Source organism: Colletotrichum navitas (genome assembly GCF_030913465.1).
Source record: "Colletotrichum navitas strain CBS 125086 chromosome Unknown LY79scaffold_1, whole genome shotgun sequence".
NCBI classification, from domain to species: domain Eukaryota; kingdom Fungi; phylum Ascomycota; class Sordariomycetes; order Glomerellales; family Glomerellaceae; genus Colletotrichum; species Colletotrichum navitas.
In genome coordinates this window covers 234277-258260 of record NW_026850547.1, presented here as the reverse complement: position 1 = coordinate 258260, position 23984 = coordinate 234277, and the positions used below count along the sequence as shown (strand labels likewise).

The window sequence follows — 23984 nt, the reverse complement described above, 5'->3', positions numbered from 1 at the left end:
TAATTAGCGACTGGCAGCCGGTGCGGGAGATTTCGACCTGCATGCCGTCGACTTGGATATCCCAGCCACGCCGCCCGGCACAAGCATGTGCGACTCCCCAGTCTCCCCCATGTGCTCACGGACTCGGACGGTTGAAATTGATCAATGTAGGCTCGGCTCGGCGTGGCATCAGGAGCCGCATGCACTTGGTCGAATGGCGCCGTCGGCTTCTAGCGAATTTCGCCAGTCCTACGGAGTAGACATGGTGCAGTACACACACCGCCCCAGGCCAACTCGGGTATCCGTGCCATTGAGAGCATTCATCCCAACTTCGAAGCCCACCTACCTAGGTACTAGTGCCTCCTCTTCGGTCTTGGTCTGGAGCAGCAATGAAGACGCATGTGAGATCAGATGCACATCGTGGGTTTAGCACACCAAGAAGGCAAAGAAAGGCAGCAAGAAGTATTCATATACGACGCAGAACAATCTCAACATGGGCCATGCTGACGAAGAGGCGCTTACAGGGCTCAAGGGTAGCGAAGGAAACGAACGGACCACGCCGACTATTCTTCCAACTGACGACGCTTGTTCCCCCAAGCCGCGCATTATGCTACATACAGAGATGCCCTCGCTCGACGCCGGTTGATATGGCGAAGCTTCCCAGCCGCTCTCTCCACTTTCATTTGCAGTCACAAGCGAAGGCGTGGCTTCCGCCATACCGCACAATGCGATGCCGACCCCGAAAAGGGCCGGATACCACTGCCGTTGAGGTGCATCACACGCACTCTGGACACATCTCCTGCCTCAGTGCCACATTGCAGCATGCATACCGGACCGGGCACCTGTGGCCTCAACCTCGAACCCCCCCCCCCACCCGACAAAAGCATCTTCCCATCTCCGGCCGGTAGGTAGGAATCACACGCAATTTCGTACCGGGGGGCCTGGTGAAGGTAAAGGGTCCGCCCTGCTTGATGCCGCGGCCCCTCAACCTGGGAAGGGGGGCGATCCAATAATGATGCCAGCTGCCGGACGGTGGGGCGAGTCAGCCCTTGGTGGGCCAGTGTTTGAGATTGAACGTTTCTGATGCCCCGAACCTGACTGGCCGGATGGGTTGGCCAAAGGCAAAAAAGATGGAGTGCCAGGTTCCCCTGTCAACCAATCACCCGTCGAAACCACCCGGCTGCCAACATGATCTTTTCGTCCAGTCCGCCTTTCTGGGAATCGCCCGTCTCCGTCTTAGTCAGCGGGGTCGATTCCTGGAAGAACGAGAACGAGCACCTCGTCTCGCGGTTGCTGACCCTCGTTCCGACGACGATGACAACGACGACGGCGCCGCCGCCGGGGGGTGCTCCAATCTTTGTATCGCGCAGCGCCCACATCGACCCGCACCCGCGGATCGCCATATCCTGCACCGTATGCGGACGACTATGTGGACTCGACGGCGGGCATTCGTAGACGAGGAGCCTACTACTAGTACTCCGTAGTAAGGAGAAACGATAGATTGTCAAGGAATGAAGCTCGCCCCTCCCCCGTCATACCACACGCGTCAACGATTCAACCACTCTGTCGCGGCGTACGCCCTTGCATGATCACAATTTTGCTGATTTACGCTGCCTTGGCGAGTCCGATCCCGTCGGTTCTGCGCTGGCGACGCTTGCTGCCTGTTTCATTGGCTCAATCCCCTCGTGCTTCTGCCAGTTGAAATTAAAGTTGAAAAACTCGAGCTTGAGTCGGCAACCGAGTTTGCCAAGGCTGCCACCGCGCGTATTTGGGGGTTCCCGACGCGTATTCGGCACACCACACCACGTTCAACGACGTCGAGGACTCGCAGCCCAGGAGTCTCGAACGAACTTCTCCGAGACGCCAGCTAACACCAGGCCATATGATGTTTATCGAGCTTCCCGGCCTTCAACACCCGTGGCCACAATCTTGCAAGTCGCATGGTTGATGATCTGCCAGTGAGACACAAACTACGTTTGCATGCACCAATGTGACCCCCAGACTTCGTCTGACTGCCAGTGGCATGTCTCGACATATTTGGCGATTCGTAAATTAGCCACGTGATATATACCCACGACATCCCCAAGAGCGCCCGCTTGCAGACAGACGGCCATCGGGCCCGTCATGTCGGCCGACGAGTACTGTGCTTCAAGGAGGGAAACAGCTGTGAAACAGGCCCTGCAAAGACCGCCGAGATGGGCAAACCTTCGTCCTACATGAGGCATGGCGGAACCATCACAATCCTGAGTAGTTGCGTTAGCAACGAGATGAGATAAGGGACCTTTGGGGTCTCAGGGGCCGGCTGTGGTAGATTTTCCAGGGGTCGAGACGATGGCCCGGCCGAGCCAGCTGCTAATGACACACGGTGCTTTCCTTTCTTCGTCTCCTGCCTCCCACCCCAAACTGCAAGCGGCCGAACAGTCAGCGTCAATGCCTCGACGACAGACGACAAAGCACATCGTCTCATAGATTCAACAGCCGTTTGGGGCGGGGGACACATGGGCCGTGGCCACTGAAACTGTGTGCACCAAACGCCCCCTCAAGGCCGGAGAAAAGGAGAAGAGTAAGAAAAGGGAGAAGAAAAGAAAGCAGAAGAAAAAAAAAAGAGAGAAGAAAAAAGCAAACCTACCACCCGCCCAAGGTCTTACATCCCCGATGACCCCCCGATGGGCTGGACGGACCGACCCGCCAGTCGCCTCGCAGGGACTTATTGACTGACATGTCGTATCATCGGATCCGGGGTGACACCTTCGGTTGCCCTGTGCACACGTACACGACCCCCGGCACGCCATTGCTACTGCCGGTCGGAATCGTCGTCGCCTCGGGCTTCGCCCCGGCTGGGGGAAACACTTGGCGGCCAGCGGGCGGTGGATGTTGATGTACCGATCGGACAGCCGTCTGGCCGACTTTCCCGCGACCGACGTACCAAGCGGGAATCGCCCAAGGCTTAAAGGGGGTCACTGAAGCATGGGGTGTCATTGATATGTGTTTGTTGGCTCCGTGTATTCATGTACCAGCAAGGGAAACGACGCCCTGCAGTCTTTTGTGATGGCGACTATCTATGATGCTACGAAGATACGAGGTTAGGCCCCCATCGCGAAGATCGGACTGCCCCATAGTCTTCGTGTTCATCAGTCTCATAGGCCCCCTTCGCCCCATCGGGAACTCGGCGCGGATGAGTGAGCGACTGTCATCGGCTTCATCGGCCACGAAGGCTTGCGGTCCCCACGGACGCAAGATGCCGGGATATCTTCGGGCTGTTACGCCCTACTTCTTCGCTCGGCCCAGCCCGGAGATGGACCGGCAGGATTGCGTCCTCCACTGAAGGCCAATGAGCTAGACTTTGATCTGCCCAGTCCCCCAACCCCCAACACGCCGGGAGAGTAGTTCTACCTGTGACGCGTTTCGTGGTGCGTTTGTCCATCACCACGTCGTTTCAACAGTAGTCCGAGTCTTCGCGACCTTGGAGTATACTACCACCTTACACTGCGAGCCGAAGAGGCATATCTTTTACTGGCCACGGTCTGCAGGCCGGGCGCGCCAAATGTGTATTCAGTAATGGGGCACCAGAGCACTGTACTCAGAAACAGCTCAGATAACCTTCTCGAAGAGTTCTTGGATGGGTTTCGCAGCCTGTATCGACGGGTCAGTAGCACGCACACCTCCAGTGGAAAAGGGGAGGGCAAACATCAATAAACTTCTCGAGGTCCTTGTCGAGGTTGGCCAGGTCGTCTTTGCGTTTCTTGTTGTCCGCGATAAGCTTCTGCTTCCTCCCGACGAGCTCCAGCCTCTGATGCTCAAGGGCCTCGCGCTCCGCCCTCTCGTGGCCGATTCTCGCAATCATCATAGCGTTCTCGTCATCGCCAGCGTGCTCGGGATGCAACGCGACAAAGTCGTCGACGGAAATGAGGGGGAGCTTTTGGTAGGTATGACTACAGGGCACCCAACTGTCAGCGCGCGCGCGTTCTCTCGAAGCCCAAAAACCGGTCCACCACGGGTGGCGCAACATACTCGTAGGACTCGCACGCCTCGATCTCGCCCTCGAGGTGCCGCTGCTCGTAATACAGGTTCTGCAGCTGAAGGTGCAGGCGGTCGACCTCGTGGCGGGCCTCGGCCGTCTGGGCCTTCGTGTCCCTGGCGTCGAAGTTGGCTGAGCGATGCAGGCCGCGCAGGTGGGAGATGTTCGTGAGCAGTAACTTCTGCTCCTTGGAGAGCGTCGCCTGCAGCTGTTCGACATCGCCGCTGGCGCCCTCAGCCCGGGTGATATCGGAGAGGAGCTGCAGAAGCTTGAGGGCTTGGTCCTGAGCGTAGCCGGAGGTCTGCAAGACCGCGCCCAGCTTCTTGTCCGATACCAGGTCGTTTACGGCCATGGCTGCGGATCGGGGAGAGGCCGTCGCGGAGGGTAAGGCCGACACGGGTTCGATACGGGGTGCGATACGACCGATGTCCGTCCGGCCGGATCGCTTGACTGAAGGGCAAGCGCAGTCTGTCTGGCAAAAAAAGGCTTGTGGCGATCGGAACGCGAGGTTCGTCGGGCACGTGTCGGAATGTGGGTTTCGCACCACGCGCAAGGCTGAACGAACAGTTGGCGGGGCCGGGTCGGGTCGGTGTTGACAGGGCAAGACAGGCAGGCAGGCGGGCGGGCGGGCGGTGCCAGGGATGGCTCGTTCAGGCAAGAGGGCCTTTGTTTGCAGGACTTTGTGGGCAAGCGCAGTCCAGTCGTTCCTGGCTGTCGGTTTTTCTGTTCTTTTCTTTCTTCTCGAGCTCGATCAAGCCTTCTGTGAGTTGCAGCATCGCTTGATCGGGGGCCCCATTGGCTGCGACATGGCGGACGGTGGAAAATCAATGCAGCCGCTGGGGGCCGTGCTTCTCAGCTCCCAGCGCTGGAGGCGATAGCGTCCCGTCCCACCCTCCCATCCATTATCGACTGGAGACTGGCTCCATCCAGTACGAAGTATTCATTGACTACCGAGGTACGTAAGTAGGTAGGGTACGTACATGGACCGTCCAGGTGTTGGGGCGAGTCGCCGTGAATCCACATATCACTACGCGCCCCTGGCAAATGCCACACTCTTTGGCCGTCAAATCATCCCGTCTCAATGCTTAGGCCAGCAAGAGTGGGCAAGACACGGACGGTCCGTATCAGGAGGAATGCACCGCAACTCTGCCGGAACATTCATCGCAGCTCGAGGGGTATGCATGAGCATGAGCATGAGCATGGGCATGGGCATGGGCATGGGCATTGGCAGGATGCCCATTGAGGACGCCACTTTACATATCTCACTAGTCGAAAGACGTTATCGCACGGCGCTGCTGAGAAGTCTAGGGTTGCCATCACAAGGCACGCTAGGGCGGAGGTTTTGCGGCCTTCCTTGGCTTGCTTGCCTCAGCTTCAAGTCTGGCGTTGCCGGACTGCCGCAACTAGGGCTACGGAGCAGAAGCATGAGCATGACGAGCTTTTGGAGAGGGTGCCATCCAGAAGAGCATGAGAGGCATAGGATAGAGACGGAGAAGGATATACATAGTAGATTGAAAGAGATCATGTTTCGTGCTTCTGTACATGACACACATGACGGCGGCTTGCCGACTTGCCCTCTCCGAATGAGATGCCTCCGAGCTCTCTCATGCAGTTTGTTGTTCGTCAGGGATCTTCGAGAGTTTGTGCGGTGTATTCTCACCCAAGGGAAAGCTCATGTTGGAAGCCAACCTGAGACTGTTGATGGGTCTCCCAGCCCAACTAGCAGTACGTCAGTCACAAGGCATTGACAGCCGTTGGGGACCAAGCCCCGCTTATCTTCTGCCTGTACTGTCACTGATGACCGTCATCCCCAAGCCTTTTTGCTCATGTCTATTCGTACGGACATGTTACCAGGCATGGCCGGCTGCCGCCTGCATATTTGGACATTTGGGATCTTACAACACTTCTAACTGCGTGCCCCAGAGGCTCGGATCCACTGACCAGTAGTGACGGTCGTCCGTAGCAGCAGAGGGGGGGGGGGGGACGTGGCCCTCGTCTGCTCTGGGCGCGGGCGCGCCATGGGCCCGAACTTTACCGGCGCGCGTGCAACGCATTACCCGCCCGGAACGGCATATGCGAGGTGCGAGTCAAAGAAACAGAAGTAAGTATACAGTCGCTGATTGAGCGTGGGTTATTTGTCGTCTGTCACTATTGTACTAAGTCACAATGCGCGCGTGGGGAGGGAGAGAGAGAGAGAGAGATTAGAGGCAAGTACCAACTCTCGGGCCAGTGACATTTACTGTGTGCTCCTACGTGAGGCAGTTTGTCATGTGTAATTTCGACATTGGCAAAGCGTTTCTTAGTGTTGGATTTCGCCTCCACAGTCTCTGCTCCCACACTCTCCCGATAGGCGGATCTCAGGTCCCTGCCCCCCCGTTCGACTTGGGCAAGGGTATCTTTTTTTTTTTCTTTCCTTCTCTCACTCTAGAAGGCTTTTTCCCTCAGCTTAGGCTACTCGTAGTCCAGTCTTTAATTCCCTTTCTCCCCCATCTTCTTCTCTGTACGTATAGACAGACGTCCGACGCACCGGAATTCTGTCTCCTGGAACAAAGCATTCTTTCGTCCCAAGAAAATTGCCCCCCCTTCGCTCTGTCCATCTTTGATCTGCCAAGTTCTCTCTTGTATTTTGTCTCTCCCTTTGACAACGACCGAGACTAAACAAAGACCCAAAACACAACTCCAAACGTACGTGCAAAGAAACCGCCGTCCGTCAGCAGCTCCCTGGCCCTTTTCTTTTTTGGAGCAGCTTTCCGCATAAGCAGCCAAGAGGTGGTCGCGGCCGCAGGCCCGCAGCGAGATTCGCCATCCTCCTCTCAGGGTCCAGGTGTTCTGTCGATCCACACTCTACCGCTTGGCCCGGCCAATCCAGTTCCCGCATTGTTGAGATTCCGCCGCCCGCTGCCCGAGTGCCTCAACAGACTACGTAGTAGAACGTTTTTTCTTTCCGTGGAGGTGCCCGTCTCTGACGTCTCGGTCCCTGACTGGACATTCGGTTCCTACTAGTCCGCTCCACACTCTTCCGTCCGCCCTGCCCCCTCCCCCCCTTTGGTGTATAAGCCAATTGTTTCCCTCGCCTCCCTCCCGTGGGCTTATCCGTAAACATTGACTCGTCCGCAACTACAACAACAACCCTCTCTTTCACCCCTAAACACAAGAGTCGCTGCATATTCTCTCGGTGTAACACACCCAAAACCACAACTACGGGACTATATCACACGTGCGAACGGTGCAATCAGGAACGACGCATACGATAACCAAAATTCAACCCCGGCTGCGGTCTTTCCAACCGCCGAGCCCAAGCATTAGCCGTTCGAAGCCGACTACGGTTTCCGTTGACTTAAAAAAAGAAAACCCCCCGTTGGCCGAGTTATGGAACCTCTCGCCAACATGACTTCTCTTAAGTCACCCTGCAGCGGCGCTGCCGTTCAAGACGACGAAGACTACACGACAGCTACGACGTCAGGCGTTCAGACCGAAGGCATCGAACTCGCTCGGAAAAGACGACACTCCTTTATTCCCAGGCGCAAGTCTATCGTCAATCACATCATGGATGGAGAGGAGCACTTGCTACTCAAGGTAAGTTCACATGTTCTTGGTGGATTGAGCCGGTCTGGTGTTGCCCGGGCTCTGTTGTTCTGTGCTTCCTACACCGGCGAGGTCGGGCCAAGATAAGATTACAGCCCAGAGAGGGAACAATGGACGGCTGACATGTACTCGTTACACCCAACAGGTCGACCTCTTCCTGACCGAACTCGAGCGCCGCCTCGAGTACCTTGAAAACTACGGCGAGCTCACCTTCGACTCGAGTATTTCTCGCGCTTTTTCCACCCTGCAGACCGTCCGCGCACGATGCTCCCACGCCTCGGAGGAGGTCCTCGGCGCCGGCCGCAGGCGTCTGCACATTATGGTGGAGACCCTCGAGACCCGCTACCAGGGCGCCTTGGCCTCAGCCGAGTCTCTCAACGAGAAAGCCCGGGTCGGCATCGAGCTGCTTGATGACATGCTCTCCGAGTTCGAGAACCGCGCCTATAAATTGCGTGAGCAAGGTCTTGCCAACGCCGCAGACGCCGCGGGTGCTTTTATGAGCGAGGGTCGCCGCGTCGTCGATGGCGGTATCGAGCTGGCGAGGGAGGTCGTCGACGAGGGTATCGAGAGGGCAATGCGCGCTGCCGAGAGCCTCGAGGAGAAGATCGCCCTAGCAGTTGCGCGGGCTCGCGAGACGAGGCTCATCGCCTACGACGACCTGCCCATGCCGTGGCGCATCAACCCGCACATCCGCGAGGGGTACCGCTTCACCGAGTCCAAGCTCGAGTGCATTTGGTCGGCCTTCGGCCTCTCCAACGAGCTCGTCAACATCTGGTCGCACGCCATCGGCCTCTTCATCGTGCTCGCCGTGGCCCTCTACTTCTACCCGCGCAACGCCAACTTCCAGTTCAGTACAAAGACCGACATCTTCATCGCTGCCGTCTTCTTCTTCACTGCCTGCCTAACACTTGTCTGCTCAACCATCTGGCACACCATGAACGCTGTCGCCGACGTCGACGCTATCTCCATCTTCGCCTGCGTCGACTACACGGGCATATCGCTGCTCATCGCTGCCTCCATTGTCACGACCGAGTACACGGCCTTCTACTGTGACCCCGTGAGCCGCTGGCTCTACATGAGCACTACGGCATTCCTTGGCATCGGCGGCGTCATCCTCCCCTGGCACCCGACCTTTAACGGAGCGGACATGGCGTGGGCGCGCGTCGCCTTCTTTTGTGGCCTCGGCGCAACCGGCTTCTTGCCGATCCTGCAGCTCTACTTTTCCCACGGTCCCGACTTCGTGTGGGAGTTTTACACCCCGATCGGCAAGAGCATTTTTGTCTACCTCCTCGGTGCGTTCGTCTACGCGAGCAAGATCCCCGAGCGGTGGTGCCCCGGCATGTTCGACTACATCGGCGGCAGTCACAACCTGTGGCATCTGGCGGTCCTGGGTGGCATCTTGTTCCACTACACGGCTATGCAGTCCTTCTTCGCGAACGCGTTTAGACAGGCGCAGGGAGAGTGCTCCGTCTTCTGAGGCTGAGGCGTAAACGTGCGGCAGCCTGGTTCGTCTGACACGCATCTTGACTTCCAATAACGGAGAGTCGGATGCTTGAACAAAAGGCTGCCGCGGACGTCCTAAGGCCCGCCTCTTCTCTTGGGGAGAGAACAACTCGCCAATGCCAAAAATCTAGGTCTCCATGATGGCTCCAACTGCGCAAGAGGAGCGCCGCGAACACCATACGTAATACGGGGCAGCTATTGTAGCCCCGTAGTTGCCGACCAGGAGCCACTCCAGTCCATGAACGCCCTGCCGGATTTAATATCTGCCTCGGCGCTTTGCTGTCCACACGTCAATGCTGGTAGGTCAGCCTCGGAGCCGGCACAATTCCGTTTGTCGGGGTGTGCCTGGTCGAGCTCTTAGCATTGCTCTATCGGACGCGCTTCGGCGGCTTGGAAGATTGAGGGTTGCACGCGAACAATGACAAACACTCCCTTTTGACCAACGTCGAATCTGGTGTCCCTAAGGGTACGATAGGGCCCAGATCAAGTCGATATTCTTACCATGCGAGTCGTTCGCAAAGGATGGCTGTTATCCAATAATGATGTGACCCAGGTGCACCCGCGTTATGACCATCAGATAGATTCCGCCTACATTAACTCACACCAACGCCTTAGCTCGTTATAGAGTGGATCATAGATTAGATCGTGGTTTTGAGTAGCAGCATAAATAATAAGTAGAAGCGCCGGGGAGAGAACCCCCATATAGAATCGATACCCATCTGTTCGGAATCTTCGTCGCTAGTCGCTATTTCGCTGAGTTGTGAATGCCACGGGCCATTGTTGCACGATTCTATCCCTTGATGTCTGGTGGAACGCTGCAGCCACATTTCAGTGTTGCTTCGTTGCAGATGACCGAGAGGTTCCTGCGCCAGCTTTCGGATTTCCCTTCCCGCGCGCATTGCCATGTATCATGCCTGTCTTTGGGTGTTTTAGGCACTGCTGACATCTGGGGTTCTGGCAGAGGGGAGCGGATCTGCGAGGCATATGAGCCACATGGATTTTCTATTTTTGGTACGGTATAACCGCATTCCTGAGTGCATACGCTGGCTGCGGCCAAAGCCCGGCACCCGCCGGTACATATCGGCTTGCCGAGCGGCTTCGTGCGGATCCGCAGCCAACGACTCCGAACGGCGTTGCCACTCCCAGCGTTGAATGCATCGCTTTCCGGTTCCCCGACCAAGTCTGTCCGCTCCGTTTTCAGGGGCCTTAACGTCGAGCCTTCAATGGCCGCCTTGGAATCAAGTGTAGGGCGAGCTCGGGTCAATCGATGTCTAGATAGTCGAAGCATATGAGAGATCACCGCCAGCCAAACTTCGAGATGGAAGCTCGGGACCCATCGTGACCGAGAACCAGATCGAGGCCGGTTCGCCAGAGATGGCGGCAGAGAGAGCAGCCCATCCAGGACGGATTACAAATGATGGCAGAACATTCGGCTGTCGAGTCGAAGATCAATTGCGGGATGCAAATCGAATCTCCGTCGAAGACACTTGTAGCAGAGGCCGTGCAAGCTTCCCCCGAGCCGCAATCGCCTGGGTTGGCATCTCTTTCGCCCTCGAGGTTGATTTCTCAATAGGCCTTTAAGCACCCAATAATACCTCGGGTACTTGCCTATCCGTTCACCAAGCCGAGTATCAACTGCGACGGTCTCCCCTACATCGTGTCTGGACGCTGGTGGATCTCGTCCAACCCGTCTCTCACGTCGAAATCTCATCGCCGCCTTCTTTAGGGATGTTCCCAGGCTGGACGGACGACTGGAACAGTCAGCTCGACGACATCAAGACCGCTGAGCGACATATTGCAGACGGGTCCACGCCACGCCAAGACACGCATCCAGAACACAAAGGACGGCCTCCTTTGAGATTCGTACCGCTGGTATCTGCATCACGCCAACTTCTGGCTGTGTCTTGTCGATTTGTAGAGCCTCCTGCTCTAGATCGGGGGGGGGGGGGGGGTCGGGGGGGGGGGGTCAGGGCAAGGGTAATACGATACTATTGCGCGGTATCATAGACGAGTTGGAGAACCCTCAACATGATGTTTAGCTTCTTTTGACAAGCCACAGAGAGAAACCTTAACAACGTAATGGATGTGCTACGAGGTCTGTTATATGGCCTTGTAGCGCGGTACCTACAGCTTATCTCATGCGTTTGCAAGGAATACGACCGCGGCTGTATCTGGTGGTTTGAGGAAGGTTATGTTGAAGGTCCTTGAAGCTATGCTGAATGATCTAGACCGATACCGCGTCTTCTAGATTTCCGATGCCTTTGATGAGTGTGGGATGAATTCTCAAAGTCTTCTTGACTTTGTTGACTGGTTGTATCTTTGACTTGTTTCAGGTGGCTTGTATCAAGCCGTAGCTGGCTATACATTGAAGAAATAATGAACAGTGCTTACTACAAAATTACACTTGCTCTTGAGTTGAACGAAGAGTCTGTTTCTGGCGCTCTTTACATATATGTGTAGTATAAGGTGTATAACAAGCAACACTCAAAAAGTATGATGAAGCAACGTGTGATACTATTAAGTGGCACTTAATTGGAAATTCGAATCGGACTTTACTTTCGGCGGCCTTGGTCCATTAAGAGTTTATGGCTTACAGGGCCTCAGAGAGGCTTCCGCTCAGCGTGTTAAAGAGATTCCTCCCATGCCTTGAGGCTCGGCACGGGCTGATAACGGATATCGTCAGATCGTGCCGCTCTTCCCTCACTCTTCGAGACGGCACCATCAGCTTTGTACACCAATCAGCAAAGGATTTTTGCCAGACAACAGCCAGCGGCTTGCATAAAGCTCTTTGGATTCTACCGTCATGGGATCGGACACAGCATCAGGCGTGTGTGCAGCCGCTACGGGTTGAAAGAATCGCACTCGGCGGCGCATCGGACGAGAGGCTTCCGGCCAAGTGCCTTCTTTTCCTGTCCACAGTCTGAGTTCCGATAGAAGTTGGACTGTGAAAACTAGAGAGAAGCTGCTTTTGCTATCTCTGGAGCACATGCCTCCCAAGTATGGGCCATGACTGGGTTAATTGTGCCGCTCAGTTTTTTGCTCAGGACGGGCATTTTGTGCGAAATTCTCGGCGGACGAACTCATAGATTGCACAAGGCCCCGAAGAAGGCGTTGAAGATATACAGGCCTACCACATACCTTTCTCGCAGAGTCTCTCATTGCTGTTCGTGATCAACCCCCCTCCCCCCCAGAACCGTATCCTCCGTCGGGGGAAATGAAACTGGGCAGGTGGTACCCGATAGCTCCAGCGTGATCAACGGCCTCCTGTCCAAAGGATCGAAATATATCCAACGGACAGTACATACACCACTCCCCGCGAGCCGCTCGTCAAATCCAAGTGACAGGAAGCAGCTGGACGGCCTGTCAAGTATCCAACAGGGACGCCGCGAGGGGGACACAAGGGGGGGTGAAACCCAAGAGATCCCGCCGCGTGACACCGATACATCGCAATCGAGGTCAACTTTGCGGTCCGCAATCAGAGATTCCCACGGCAACGTCATCTACAAGTGTCTTCTCAACCCGGGCCGTTGGCGACCGTTAAAGTCGGAAACAATGATTGAACACTTCCCTCCTAGAAGCAGCTCTGAGATAGTATACATCCACCCTCGAGCAAGAAAGCAGTACATAGTCGAACAGGACAAGAATGGCCTATCGTCGCAAAACTCCCCCAATTCCCTCCTGCTCCTCTCACAAGGGCCTGCCGTCATACACAACCCCGTACGGCACCGTTTCGATGTCCCCGTGGCACGCCCTTTCGTAGTCCGCCAGTCTGGGCATGTCCTGCTGGACCTGCAAGAACGTCTCGAACTCGCACCAGCCGTCCTTCCTCTCGGCGTCGCACTCGGGGAAGCTCGCCCCCAGCGGCACCGTCCGCTGGTTGAGGACGAAGTGAACGTACTTGGTCTCTCCGCCGTCCTCGTCGTAGCCAGACCGGTCGGCCTTGAAAGGCTTCGGGGTCTTGATGATCTCGATGTCAAGGCGGGCGCCGAACGGCGTCAGGTGCGAGACGGTGAAGTTGTGCGGACCCGGGTACTCGGTCGGCTGGAGCAGTTGGGCGAACTGCTTGAGCCCGAATGCCGTAAGGATGGAGGCGATGTTGGTATCGTGGGAGAAGTCAAAGTAGAGGCTCTGGTTGAGCGGGAAGGTGACGGTATTGTTGTCGAGCGTGACGTTGATCTGCGAGCCCGAGTAGCCCAGGGTGTGGTTCTGCAGGCGGGCGATGACTTCTTGTTGGTATCCGATACCCACGGCACGCTGCAGCGAGTCAATATTGTTTCATCATCCTATCTACGCCAGATAGGAAACCTACACCTGTGGGATTCTGGAAGGCATTGTTGCCGGCGAACTCGAGGTCAATCGAATAGGAGAACCCGACCCACTCATCGTAGGTGAACAGGTCGCAGAATAGACTGAAGCCGTAGGCAACCTGATGCGAGCTAGTCAGCATGATACCGCTAATACTCCTCGTGGCAATGCTCACCGTCTCATAGGGACACATGGTTTGAGCCGCGTATGTGTCGTCGATGGTCCAGTCATATCCATCCACCATATCCCGCAGGCGTGCAGTAGCTGAAGGACGTCAGCGAACTCCCATGTCGGCGGTAAGACAGCGTACTAACCATTGGCTAGATAGTTCGAAATCCAGACCTTGGCAGCATCGTCGCCTCCATTCTGCTTGCGGGCATTGGGACAGTTCAAATACCCAGCAAGTGAATTGTTGGCCCTATCTTGCTCGATGATCACCTCGATAGTGGCGTTGTTGGTCCTAAGACGAGGTCAGACATCAGCTTCTTACAACTCATGTCATCTTGCAAGATCACGCACCACTCAAGACCAAAGAAACCAGCCAGCCAGTACTCGGCCGACTTCAGCATGCGGTCTTGTGTCTGTATGGGCGTTAGCTGCGAAACAGCTCGGGCGTGCACGCTGTATGGGTTCGGCTCACAGTGGTCCGAACGATGATCTTGCTGTTTGGATTGTACAATGAAGAGTACATGTAAGAGTGTAAAATGCCTACAACCAAGTCAGAATTGGAAAGGTACCAGGGTCAAGCCGAGGTATTCTCACCAGAGTCGAACAGTTCCTGACGTCCTGCAGCCCGCGTTAGCGCCGTCACACGTAATAAAAGCCCACGGGGCGCTTACCCTTAGGAACTAAGATCTCGTGCCCAAGCTGATACTTCCAGTCGTTCAAGAAACTCAGAGCACCCTTCGCCTTGAGCTTGCCACCAGCTTTCGCAATGCGCTCTCCCAAACTAGCAACATTGGATCCCAGGGTCGGGTATCTGGAGCCGTGTCGGGAAAGCATCTAAGACGAAGCTATCCATCAGCCCATCGCTTCCAAGCCCACGGCGGTCCGTCAAACAAGGGCAGGGGGGGGTCCTTTTACGGGCACCGCAAGCATACCTGAACCTGGACAATCTCAGCCCCAGCTGGCAGGGCGTACTCGTCCACTCCGAACCCAGGGCTCGGCTGGTACGGCGTGAGAAACCTGCGCGGCAACGTCAGCAGTGCTCCTCAGGCTGCCTGTGGCCAAGTAACTCACCCCATCATGTTGAAAATGCTCTCGTTACTGTTCCTCATGCCCTCGATCGGTATGTCCGTCTGCAGCGGCTGGTTCGGCACAAAAGTCCCCGTCGGCAGGACCCTCGTCTGGGCCATGAAGGCGGGCCTCCCCGTCGCCGTCGGGCCGGCCCACAGCTCGGGGCTCGTCTGGAAGTACTGCGGTACGTCGCCGTCGGGCCGGCACGGGCAGTCGCCCGTGTGCTTCAGGCCGTCCAGCGCGCTGGGGCCCCTCCGCACGCCGCCGTTGTCCCAGGCGAAGCCGAGGACGACAAAGGCCAGAATGCATCCCACGATAGCGAGCACCAGGGCGATGATGATGGCGGCACGGATACGGCTCCTGGGCGTGCTGGCGATGCCGCCGTCGAGGTTGAGGTCGACGTCGACGAAGCCCGCTGTGTGGGTAGGGGTCGACCCCGGAAGGGCCGGGAGCGGCTTTTCGCTCGGCAAGGGCTTCTTCCTCCGGCCGGCGGAGCCGGAGCGGCTGTGACGGGGTTGCTGCTGAAGAAATTCTTCTTCTTGTCCGGGGACGCGGAGGTAGCCTCCCTGACGAGGAGCCATGGTCGCCGTGGGACGCTAGGTAAAGACTCGGCACCCGGTATTCTGGACGGGCGGGCGCGGGGGGTAAGACTCCGGGATCGACGGTCCGGTCCGTTTGAAGCTGCTGTACAACTAGAAGAAATGAAAGGCTGTCCGTTTTCTTCGGTAAGGTACTCCACTCCACACACACGTACACACTCACTCACTCACACACATACACCGGCGCACAAACAAACAAGGACAAGCCTGTGCGTAGCAGCCGAATATGCAGACCGCAATCTTGACGAGAAAGGTACGGTCTACCTCGAGTACCTCAGGTGAGAGGCAAGTTTCACATCCAGGGGTGCCGTTGCATCAGTCAAGCCTGTCTCCGTAGGTTGCATGTAGCTTCCGGAAAGCAGAGGGAGCACGCGCCAGTGTGAGGTCGCGGGGGTACGCCTTGCAGGTAGGGTAGATGGATAAAAGGGCTGCTGGAAGTCGTTGTGTAATACAACAGAAAGGGGAGAGAATCTTCTTTGGAAGCCGCAACTCGGACCTCGTTGGAGGGGCGTGGGTTGGCGTGCGTGTCCCTCCAATTGACTGCTTGGATGGGCAATGCACTGCGAGGCTACTGCAGAGCGGAAGGCGCGGCAAGAGCCGGAAACGAAAAGCAATACAAACGGGACAGGAGGTCAAACAGCGGTCAAGAGTCGTTGAGCGCAAGACAGGACCAGGACCGGGCCCTCTCAGGAGTTGGCTGGATAAGATTGATGATGTCGGGACGGATGGAGGTGCCGTTGGATACAGTGAGTAGCTGCAGAGAGTGGTAAGGGGCCAGGCAAACTGGACGTTGGGGGCGACGCTCCTATTCGACGAAGCTAGCTTTCTGGCCGGCTTACCTTACCCGGTCCCCGAAGGTGCAGCAGGCCTGCCAGCCAATCCAATTGGCTGGTGCTGTCACCCTATAAGTGGTCTGTGCTCTCACCCTCTCACTGGTCGACCTCAGCCGACAATGACCCACTCATGTTGATGGCCTAGTTTCATTCCACGTGAGACTGCGCCAGCGGACCTTTGTAGACATTTCCTCTTGAGCTCAGCTCTTCATCGTCAAAGTCCACTCTCACCCGGCCGTTTCTTGCTTTTCCTTCCTTCGAGGCGGTAAGGCTTTATCCAACCACCTCTCGCCGGCGACAGCCTGGCCCTTCAGCTCCCGTTCCAGACCTTAGCCACTCACTGCGTACCGAGTCTTAACTTTCCTGTCACCAAGATGGGTAGCATCCCGAGCGCTCACGGAGGAGCCATCTAAAAATGGACTCGAGACTACCTACCCGTAGGACTACGTGATATGCATGTCCAAGCCCCTGTCGCAGTCCCGACGACGATGCGACCGGCAGATCGTGGTCTTAACCGCGAAACATGGCAGACCGCCGCATCGCGAAATGGCCCCGTCGGAAGGAACACTTGGCCGCAGCCGAAGTGCTGATTACTGATACCTCTCGAATTGAGGCAGCCAAAACCTTTACGGATAGACGTTTGGTAATGAGGTACCGTATCCTCTCGTTAAATTTGCCCACCTCCACTCTGCAAGCTAACGGCAAAGGGGAAAGCGGTTGCTCACGGAGCTAAACCTATCATAGAAAGCGGTCAACCTGCTCACCCATCCACCCACTTGCCCACTTGCCCTTTATTTACTGTTCTTACGCCTTAACTTCCTGCTGACGTAAATGACTAACCCCTACTTTTGCCTTTCTAGATCCCTGTTTCTGCCAGCACGCTAGCCCTTATTTGGCGGTCTCGATGCCCCTTGCCGTTAGCTTGCAAAGTGGAGGTGGGCAAATTTAACGAGAGGATACGGTACCGTATTCTTCCTCCCTGCCTGCATCTCCCGTCATGGGTGCTTTGTCTCTCTTGCTTCAAGACTCTAGTTTTGCTTTTTCTCTTTCTCTCCCGATGTCCTCCTTGCTCAACTCCTGGTGTGCGAGGTGTACCTAGTAAGAACGCACGCACCCCCATGCGTGGTTCCAACACTGCTGCCAAGCCAAAATATCTCCTGCACTCAAAGGGAACGAACCCTCGAGAGGCACAAAGCACCCCACTTTTAACCTTCCGATCGATCTTCCGCGCCAGGAGCCGGTGGCAATTCCCCATCGATGTAGACTGCATACAGGTACGTGAATCATGAGTTTTCTTGACGAAGTAAAAAAAGAACCATAAAGAGGATTCTAGCATGCAATAAGCAATATATAGAGCCCGGAGCGGGACCATGTGCAAGCCGGCTGCCCTTCCGCCAGGATGTCTCTATACGGTGCTGGCCGCGGACCACACCATCTTCCCATCATCCTAGAGCCCAGTTCCCGTATGCAGGCCAAAGAAGCAAGCGCACCGGCATGAGCCCCCTGTGGCAGTCGACTAGTCGTCTTCCATCATGTTCGTGCCATCGCCCAAACCCCATTCCTGACAGGTGGGCCCTTGTCTGAGACCCCAGTCAGCGTAACCCTTCACCCCCCACTCAAGACCCTTTTGGGTTGAAGACATGGCAGAAAAAGAAAGACATCAGAATACAGCAACCCGTTGTATGGTTCTTGAGACCGATCCGGTACTCGTACAAAAGTTCCCGCAGGACGCCAATCCCCGCATGCTGTATAGTGATCCTCCCTTGCAGGAAAGAATATACGGTAATCACCTCGGGCCCGCCAAAGAATCGGTCTCGATGTACCCTGATTGGATGCCAGAGAGGCGCTTGATTGCTGCCAGCGATCCGGCAAGCTCATGCACACAACGAGAGAGTGCATTCCCCACCAGCAGCAATGCCAGTTTGGCAGCCGTGTCGTGGTGCAGACGCTAAAAGCAGCTTGGCCTCCCGTCAAAACGCAACCAAACAATTACTCGGCCCACTCATTGGCCGTCCCGCATGCTTGACATAGGTACCGTATCCTCTCAGCAGATTCGTACACCGCACAGACCACCCGCTAGGCCAATTTCGAAAGGCGGTCAGCCAGCCTAGCCACCCACCTAGCCATCTAACCCTAACCCTTGCCACCAAACTTGCTGCTGACGTTGACTAACCCTTGCATTTGCCACTTCTAGATCCCTGTTTCTGCCAGCCTGCTAGCCCCTATCCAGCAGCCCGTGGTCAGTGCGGTGTACGAATCTACTGAGAGGATACGGTAAAGGCTTTGTAGCTCTTGGCCTGTACACAGTACTCGACGACTACCTACCTTGGCTCTCGATAAAACTGCCGCTACCATCTGAAGCCGCCCTCGCCAGGCCCCGGCATCTGCGGTGCACTGGCCACCCTTACGTACGAGCTGCCTGTTCGATCCATCGGTCAGCTTTCCCACTGGCCAGATATTCACTGACCGGAATCCACAATCGTCTAATAAATCGTAATCCCTTCACCATTGATCCTTGACACCGATGTTTGCTCTGCCCAGTTCTTGCTTTTCGACCAAACCCGAGCATGTGTATTGCGATATTGTTTGCGATGTGGATCAGGGTCCGTCGTCACACGTGCGTCTTCATGCATTGCGTCCCTCAAGCGAAGAAGAAATCTTAGTCTGCAAATAGAAGTAGCGATTGCTCTTCTATGTTTCGTAGAGGTGTTCTGTCACATAGGTACTCGGGAGCCAGTCAGTCAGGATGGTCATGTCTTTTTCAGGTAGATCTGAAAGTGGTACCAGTAGTAGTAGGTAGTGATGGTAGTGGTGGTGGCCACTGGCTGATCAAGCTCGACCAGGTGAAAGTTCAGGCATATACGTATAGCTACTCCCTGTCCTCGTATTGTACCTAGGTTTCCGCAGCTCCAAGCCTTGGTACTCACTCAGGTGGCCAACCGTCTAGCGTTCGGGTGGCCCAGATTCTGAAGAAAGAAAAGAAAAGGAAAGAAAAAAGGATGAAAGAGGGTGTCTTGAAGGCCATCTTTCGCGGCATGGTTGCCGCACACCGGTGTCTTGAACCCGCCCAATCAGAGGCTCGACTATCTGACCGGTCTGCCTTACTTGCAGATTTCCAGCGCCATGGTCGTGTGATCTAGAAATGTCTATAGCCCAAGCCACGCGATTGGCTGGTAGGCAGTGATCTCAAGATGTCTCGAACGCAGCTTTTGCAACATCGGTTCAGCTGCCATCTGATCATGGCGAGACCGCTCATTCAATGGCCAGCACCAGCTCAGTAGTAGACTAGAGACACGATATAATATGATAAGGACTATTCGTCTTGCATTGCGTGCCAACGCCGGCCTGATGTCCCTACCAATAATGTATATGCTTTTCCCCGCCGGTTTCTACAGTTAAAACTCCTCTAGACTCCGAGATTTTCTGACACTGACAAAAAAAGGCAAGGACTCTTTTGCTGTAACAGGGGTACCGGAGTGCGGTGAGGGAAAGGGATAAATAAGAAAGCATGGCTCCATGCCAGGAGTCCGTGCCCTCAGGATTAAGCAATGTAAGTCCAGGTAATGCAACCATGACGCCTCAACTCCCGTTTTGCATGGCTTTTTAGCATAACAGTGAAGAAAAAACACATCCAGTCAGTTGGGATATTTTCTCAAAGGAAAGAAAGCGTCGGGCATTGGCTCCAGGTGCCAAACGCGGTCAGCAGGCTTCTCGAAAGCGTCGAACCACTCGCGTTTTAGCTCAGGAGGTATGGACCAGCCAAGTCTGTCGTTGCGCACACGCATCCGAATGAGATGACGCTTCTCAGCGGGGCCCTGGCCATTGGCGAACGCCTCACGACGGTGAAGAATGGCCAAATTGTTGACAAAGTGAATGTCGCCAGCTCGAGTCTGGATCTCCATTTGGGTTGCCTTGGCAATGCTCTCGATGGCGTCAAGAGCCTCGACTTGGCGAGGCGTCAATGATGGGAAATGAGCGGGCCTCGGGTGGGCCGAGTTCCCCATCAGGGGAGTACGTCCAAAGTTGACAATAATCTTCCCATCATGGTGGAAGAGAATTGGGCGACATTGGAACTTGGGTCTGGACCGCAGTTAGCAAGCAATGCCATTGTCTTGCACCAGGCACAGAACCACGATAGAGTAATGGATATACTTACAAGGCAAAGGGCCAGTCTGAGCGGGACAGGGTACGGATGATATCTGGTCGAGTGGCTGCGAGCACGTTGTAGACGGTATGAGCAGAGGCAATGATGCATTTGCCACCAGTCGCAGCAGTACTCCGGGTCAACCAGCTAACCACATCGCCTGATTCCTCGTTGTGGAAGGTCTGGAGCCAAGTCAGTCGGTGGTATGGCTCGGAGCAACGGACAGGATCCTTACAATGGCTGAAGTTGAATGGCGATGGTGATCAGCCTTGACTTGGCTTGTGTTGTCGGCAACGATGTGGACTGTGAGTCAGAGTCAGCAAGTTCGCTCAGACCATGTATCAGTCACATACCAAGCATGTTTCCCTTCTTGTCCTGACGGCCATGCTGGTTGGCAATGTACCCTTGAATACCAAGATACAGTGTCGTAAGATCCTCGACCGAGTGCTTCTGCGGATCAATGCCACGGACCACAGCGAAGCCCTTACCGTGATGAACATCACTGGCAATACGATCTAGGGTAACGCCAAGGCTGGGAAGAGGAAAGTTGTCCTTGTTGACAAGATCACCGTCGAGGCCCAGTGCTGGATGCGTATCCAGAGTCAGATGTTGTTGTTGTAAAGCTGAGGCTGTACATACCTTTGAAGTGCTTGAGGGCAACCACCAGCTCCTTGTGGTCCGCATTAGTGAGGTAGTAGGTGTATTGCGATTCCTTGGTGAATTGCGGGCCAGTCCAGGCTGATTCGTCGACCACTGTCTCGGGAAACCCAGTGGGGAGACCGGGGACGTCCGCGACTGGAGCGTGGTATTCCGTGTGATGGATGTGGTGGGCAGCAAGTGCCGTGGCAGCACCCACGACCGGACCAACAGCACTAGGCGCCATCTTTCTGATGTGAGAACTGAAATCAGACTTGTCAGAAGATAAGCACAGCCAAAAGGAGCAAGCTTGGACAAGGGCAGGCGAACCTGTAAATGTTGGTTGAAGAATTGTTCGTCTGCCGTGCGGCGTCAGATGTAGAGGGGGGGGAGGATGTCTGTCCGTATAAAGAGCTTCGAATCAGGTCGAGGCTTAGAACGAAGCCTTGAGAAGAGCTACGCTGTGACCGGGTAGATGTGTGCTTGTAGGCGTGCGGAGATGGGGTCGATCTGGGCAACGCTGTGTGTGTGCGGAAGAGACAGACCTGTGCAACGTGTTGAAGAAAAGACGAGAGAATAATGAGGGAGAAGAGGTCGTAGATGGGAGAAGACACGGTTGGGGGAGAGAACTCGAGACTATGTCATGATCAGGCACATGCCTAATATATCCGTAGACAGGTAGGTACAAGGGCAGTCGGTGAAGAAAGAGACTGTAGCAGGAAAGTACAAGGGGCCAGGGACGATACGGTGGCAAGGAATGGAAAGGGACAACGGGCAGGTACAGACAGGAAACGAATTGGAAGGGTGTCGCTGGTTGTATGGGACCCTTGAGTTAGGTAGTTACCCGCGTTGCACCTGCTTGCGTAGGGGCTCGATGGTGACGAAGTTGATTCGGTACGAGGAAACAGCAGGCGAGGCGCGGCGCGGTTCCGTAGATACTTTTAATTCTCCCGTGGAGTAATTCACCCTTCCCGTCGATGGCTTGATGCGGGAGAGCGGTAAGAGCAGCAATTGGCAGGTGAGCCAGGCCGTTGTTATGATGTGACTGGGGGGGGAAGGAGATGAGGTGATGTGTAAGGTCGCCGTCAACACAGCTTTAAGTCATGGGGACACAGTCGCGACAAGGAGAAGAAGAAACGACAGTGATTTGGAGGAGAACAAAGCATGGAAGGGAGATTGTGACGGAGCTACCTGACATCAGGTAAGGCATGTGCAAGATGAGAAAGAAAGAAAAAAAGAAGGAAAAAAAAAGTATGGGAAATAAAAATAAAGGAACAGGCAAGGCAAGGCAAGGCAAGGTAAGGTAAGGTGAAGCAGCGCATAGCAGGTAAACCTGGAAAGCGCCACATGGGAATAGGAAGACGACGTAAAAATAAAATAAAAATATTAATAAAAAAAAAAGGAGGAGAGAGAGAGAGACAGAGATAGAGAGAGAGAGAGGTCTGAGGTAGGCAGTGTAGCAGCAGGGAAAAAGGTACACGTCGCCGCCTTCCTACCTTTTGCTATCCTCCTCGCCTTACACATGAATGGTGCCTGCCGACCGACATGTGCTGCACGCGATGCCGTGGGTGTTTCCAAAGCGGATGCGAGGATGGGGAAAGGAAGAAGAAAGAAAGGAAGAAAGAAAAATGGGGATTGGCAAACTGCCTTTCCCCGACTCCATACCTACACTACTACGGTACTCTGCCCGGCTCCTTGCAATACCTTGTAGTGACCAGTCTGTGGCGCGGCACTGTACTTGTTCATACAGACAACGGCCGATGGGAGGATGTCGTCTCGAGGTGACCATCCAAACGACCTGGCGCGACGACATGAGATGACACACCCTCAGTCTTTCGCCGGGTACCTGCGAAGAAGAAGAAACCATATGAAAGGCGGTATTATGGGAGGGCCCGGACTGAGCTGAGCCGTGGACCAGCTGAACGTGGTGTGGCGGGCAAACTAGAACGAGCATACGTATCCGTCCCGGGACCATATAGCTTCGCTTTAGCCATATCTTACTCTTGTCTTCTCGCCTTGTCTGCTCCTTCTTGAAACGGGAGGTGGAATACGAATAAGGGTTGGGTGGATGGATTACTGCTGCAAAAACCAAGCGGGTTGTTGTTGGTTTACTCCTGTGCGGCGGCGGGGGCTCGAATGGGCCGGAGAAACGGGGTGATAGAAGAGGAGTTCCCGCCCAAGCGAGGAGGGGTAGGAGGGTGGACGGGGCCAAACAACAACCGTACGCTTCGTTTGAGCTGCCATGAGGAAGGCCAGTCTTCGTGACCTTGAGCTTGTGTCGAGGGATGAATAACGATGGCAAAGGACGCAGGAAACCGATGAAAAGGAGATGTGCATGCAGCACATGGTTGCAAAGTTTGCAACTCTCGCAGAGCAGATCAGAGCAGACGGAATCCAGATCCGACCACTTAGCCCAATCCCACATGCCGCCACCATTTTCTGTCTGCATACATATGCATGTATGTGGTGCGTGCACCTTATGCGACCATACTAAGTACGCACGTAAAGGGCCTGTTGGAAGGCTCAGGAAGCGGCAGCCAGCCAGGGAGTCGACCAAGATGCATGGGGAAAATAAAACCGACAATCTTTCGATGCCGTTGCAGGGCAAGCAACTTGTTGCGGAACTCGTGGCGCCTAATCGGCCGCTGAGACCAATGGGGCATTGACGGGGCATTGATGGGACCGGAATGATGTGGTGCGTGGTGCTGTAGAATGAGGGTGTGGGCGGGCGGGCAACCGGACACTTCCATGCAGATATGAGCTCCCAGATGGTGGATAGGGCGAGGGATTGGCATTGTAGCAAACAAGGCCGCCAGTGGATGAACCTGAATCACCAACACCAACGGGAGGGAATGGCAGGATGGCGGTGGGGAAAAGGGCGTGCGGCCAGAGACGATGTCAATGACGCCACAAGAGTAGAACCACGTTTTGTGGTAGCCGCCTCCAACACCTGGTCGATCGGCAGATGGAGGAGCCCTGAGCTTTTGTTGCTCCTCGTGTAACGAGAGCCATGACAAAACACCAGGGGCGGTGGCGGGTGCTCGGGAGCACTGGGAAACGGCAAAAGCAGCCTGGCTGACAGCGTTCGTCTTTCGTAGGCCGTAGGCCGGGCATTGTAGTCCACGTGTACGCCCCGAGGACATGAT

General features: G+C 55.4%; 8 protein-coding genes across 8 annotated transcripts; 4 read left to right on the top strand and 4 right to left on the bottom strand.

Moving 5' to 3' along the window:
- Window positions 1–112: 112 nt before the first annotated feature.
- Window positions 113–986, top strand: LY79DRAFT_3588 (uncharacterized protein). The gene has a single exon (XM_060552726.1). It carries the CDS (start codon window positions 369–371, stop codon window positions 885–887), a length of 519 nt encoding a protein of 172 aa, XP_060420494.1. The 5' UTR covers window positions 113–368; the 3' UTR covers window positions 888–986.
- A 2639-nt stretch (window positions 987–3625) lies between these two features.
- Window positions 3626–4349, bottom strand: LY79DRAFT_503797 (Fms-interacting protein-domain-containing protein; the record flags this gene model as incomplete). The annotated part of the gene is made up of 2 exons (XM_060553438.1): window positions 3626–3911; window positions 3991–4349. The coding sequence occupies 2 exons, from the start codon at window positions 4347–4349 to the stop codon at window positions 3626–3628; spliced, it is 645 nt and encodes a 214-aa protein (XP_060420493.1).
- Window positions 4350–4474: 125 nt separating this feature from the next.
- LY79DRAFT_532217 (uncharacterized protein) lies at window positions 4475–4909 on the top strand. The gene has a single exon (XM_060556282.1). It carries the CDS (start codon window positions 4639–4641, stop codon window positions 4873–4875), a length of 237 nt encoding a protein of 78 aa, XP_060420492.1. The 5' UTR covers window positions 4475–4638; the 3' UTR covers window positions 4876–4909.
- Window position 4910: 1 nt separating this feature from the next.
- On the top strand, window positions 4911–6185 carry LY79DRAFT_3576 (uncharacterized protein). Its single transcript, XM_060552701.1, has one exon. The coding sequence runs from the start codon at window positions 4978–4980 to the stop codon at window positions 5743–5745; it is 768 nt and encodes a 255-aa protein (XP_060420491.1). The 5' UTR covers window positions 4911–4977; the 3' UTR covers window positions 5746–6185.
- A 1199-nt stretch (window positions 6186–7384) lies between these two features.
- Window positions 7385–9059, top strand: LY79DRAFT_503204 (hemolysin-III related-domain-containing protein; the record flags this gene model as incomplete). The annotated part of the gene is made up of 2 exons (XM_060553382.1): window positions 7385–7573; window positions 7728–9059. The coding sequence occupies 2 exons, from the start codon at window positions 7385–7387 to the stop codon at window positions 9057–9059; spliced, it is 1521 nt and encodes a 506-aa protein (XP_060420490.1).
- A 3713-nt stretch (window positions 9060–12772) lies between these two features.
- On the bottom strand, window positions 12773–15207 carry LY79DRAFT_504089 (histidine acid phosphatase; the record flags this gene model as incomplete). The annotated part of the gene is made up of 10 exons (XM_060553477.1): window positions 12773–13339; window positions 13395–13511; window positions 13566–13654; window positions 13705–13850; window positions 13910–13971; window positions 14031–14098; window positions 14153–14176; window positions 14230–14392; window positions 14491–14575; window positions 14630–15207. The coding sequence occupies 10 exons, from the start codon at window positions 15205–15207 to the stop codon at window positions 12773–12775; spliced, it is 1899 nt and encodes a 632-aa protein (XP_060420489.1).
- Window positions 15208–19693: 4486 nt separating this feature from the next.
- On the bottom strand, window positions 19694–21085 carry LY79DRAFT_503943 (TfdA family taurine catabolism dioxygenase TauD; the record flags this gene model as incomplete). The annotated part of the gene is made up of 5 exons (XM_060553457.1): window positions 19694–20138; window positions 20215–20384; window positions 20438–20505; window positions 20556–20786; window positions 20842–21085. 5 exons carry the CDS (start codon window positions 21083–21085, stop codon window positions 19694–19696), a joined length of 1158 nt encoding a protein of 385 aa, XP_060420488.1.
- Window positions 20981–23745, bottom strand: LY79DRAFT_3406 (uncharacterized protein). The gene is made up of 3 exons (XM_060552560.1): window positions 22504–23745; window positions 21169–21474; window positions 20981–21101 (listed from the first exon to the last, which is right to left on the bottom strand). The coding sequence occupies exons 1-2, from the start codon at window positions 23510–23512 to the stop codon at window positions 21272–21274; spliced, it is 1212 nt and encodes a 403-aa protein (XP_060420487.1). The 5' UTR covers window positions 23513–23745; the 3' UTR covers window positions 20981–21101; window positions 21169–21271.
- Between the last annotated feature and the right edge of the window lie 239 nt (window positions 23746–23984).

What these genes read in the sequence shown, in the direction of transcription:
- LY79DRAFT_532217 (XM_060556282.1), top strand. Translation starts at nt 4,639, where the DNA reads ATGGCTCGTTCAGGCAAGAGGGCCTTTGTTTGCAGGACTTTGTGGGCA.
- LY79DRAFT_3406 (XM_060552560.1), bottom strand. Translation starts at nt 23,512, where the DNA reads ATGCCCCGTCAATGCCCCATTGGTCTCAGCGGCCGATTAGGCGCCACG. An exon ending in AGAGTACCGTAGTAGTGTAG is followed by an intron (nt 21,475 to 22,503) that starts GTATGGAGTCGG and finishes ATCATGACATAG; the next exon opens with TCTCGAGTTCTCTCCCCCAA.
- LY79DRAFT_3576 (XM_060552701.1), top strand. Translation starts at nt 4,978, where the DNA reads ATGGACCGTCCAGGTGTTGGGGCGAGTCGCCGTGAATCCACATATCAC.
- LY79DRAFT_3588 (XM_060552726.1), top strand. Translation starts at nt 369, where the DNA reads ATGAAGACGCATGTGAGATCAGATGCACATCGTGGGTTTAGCACACCA.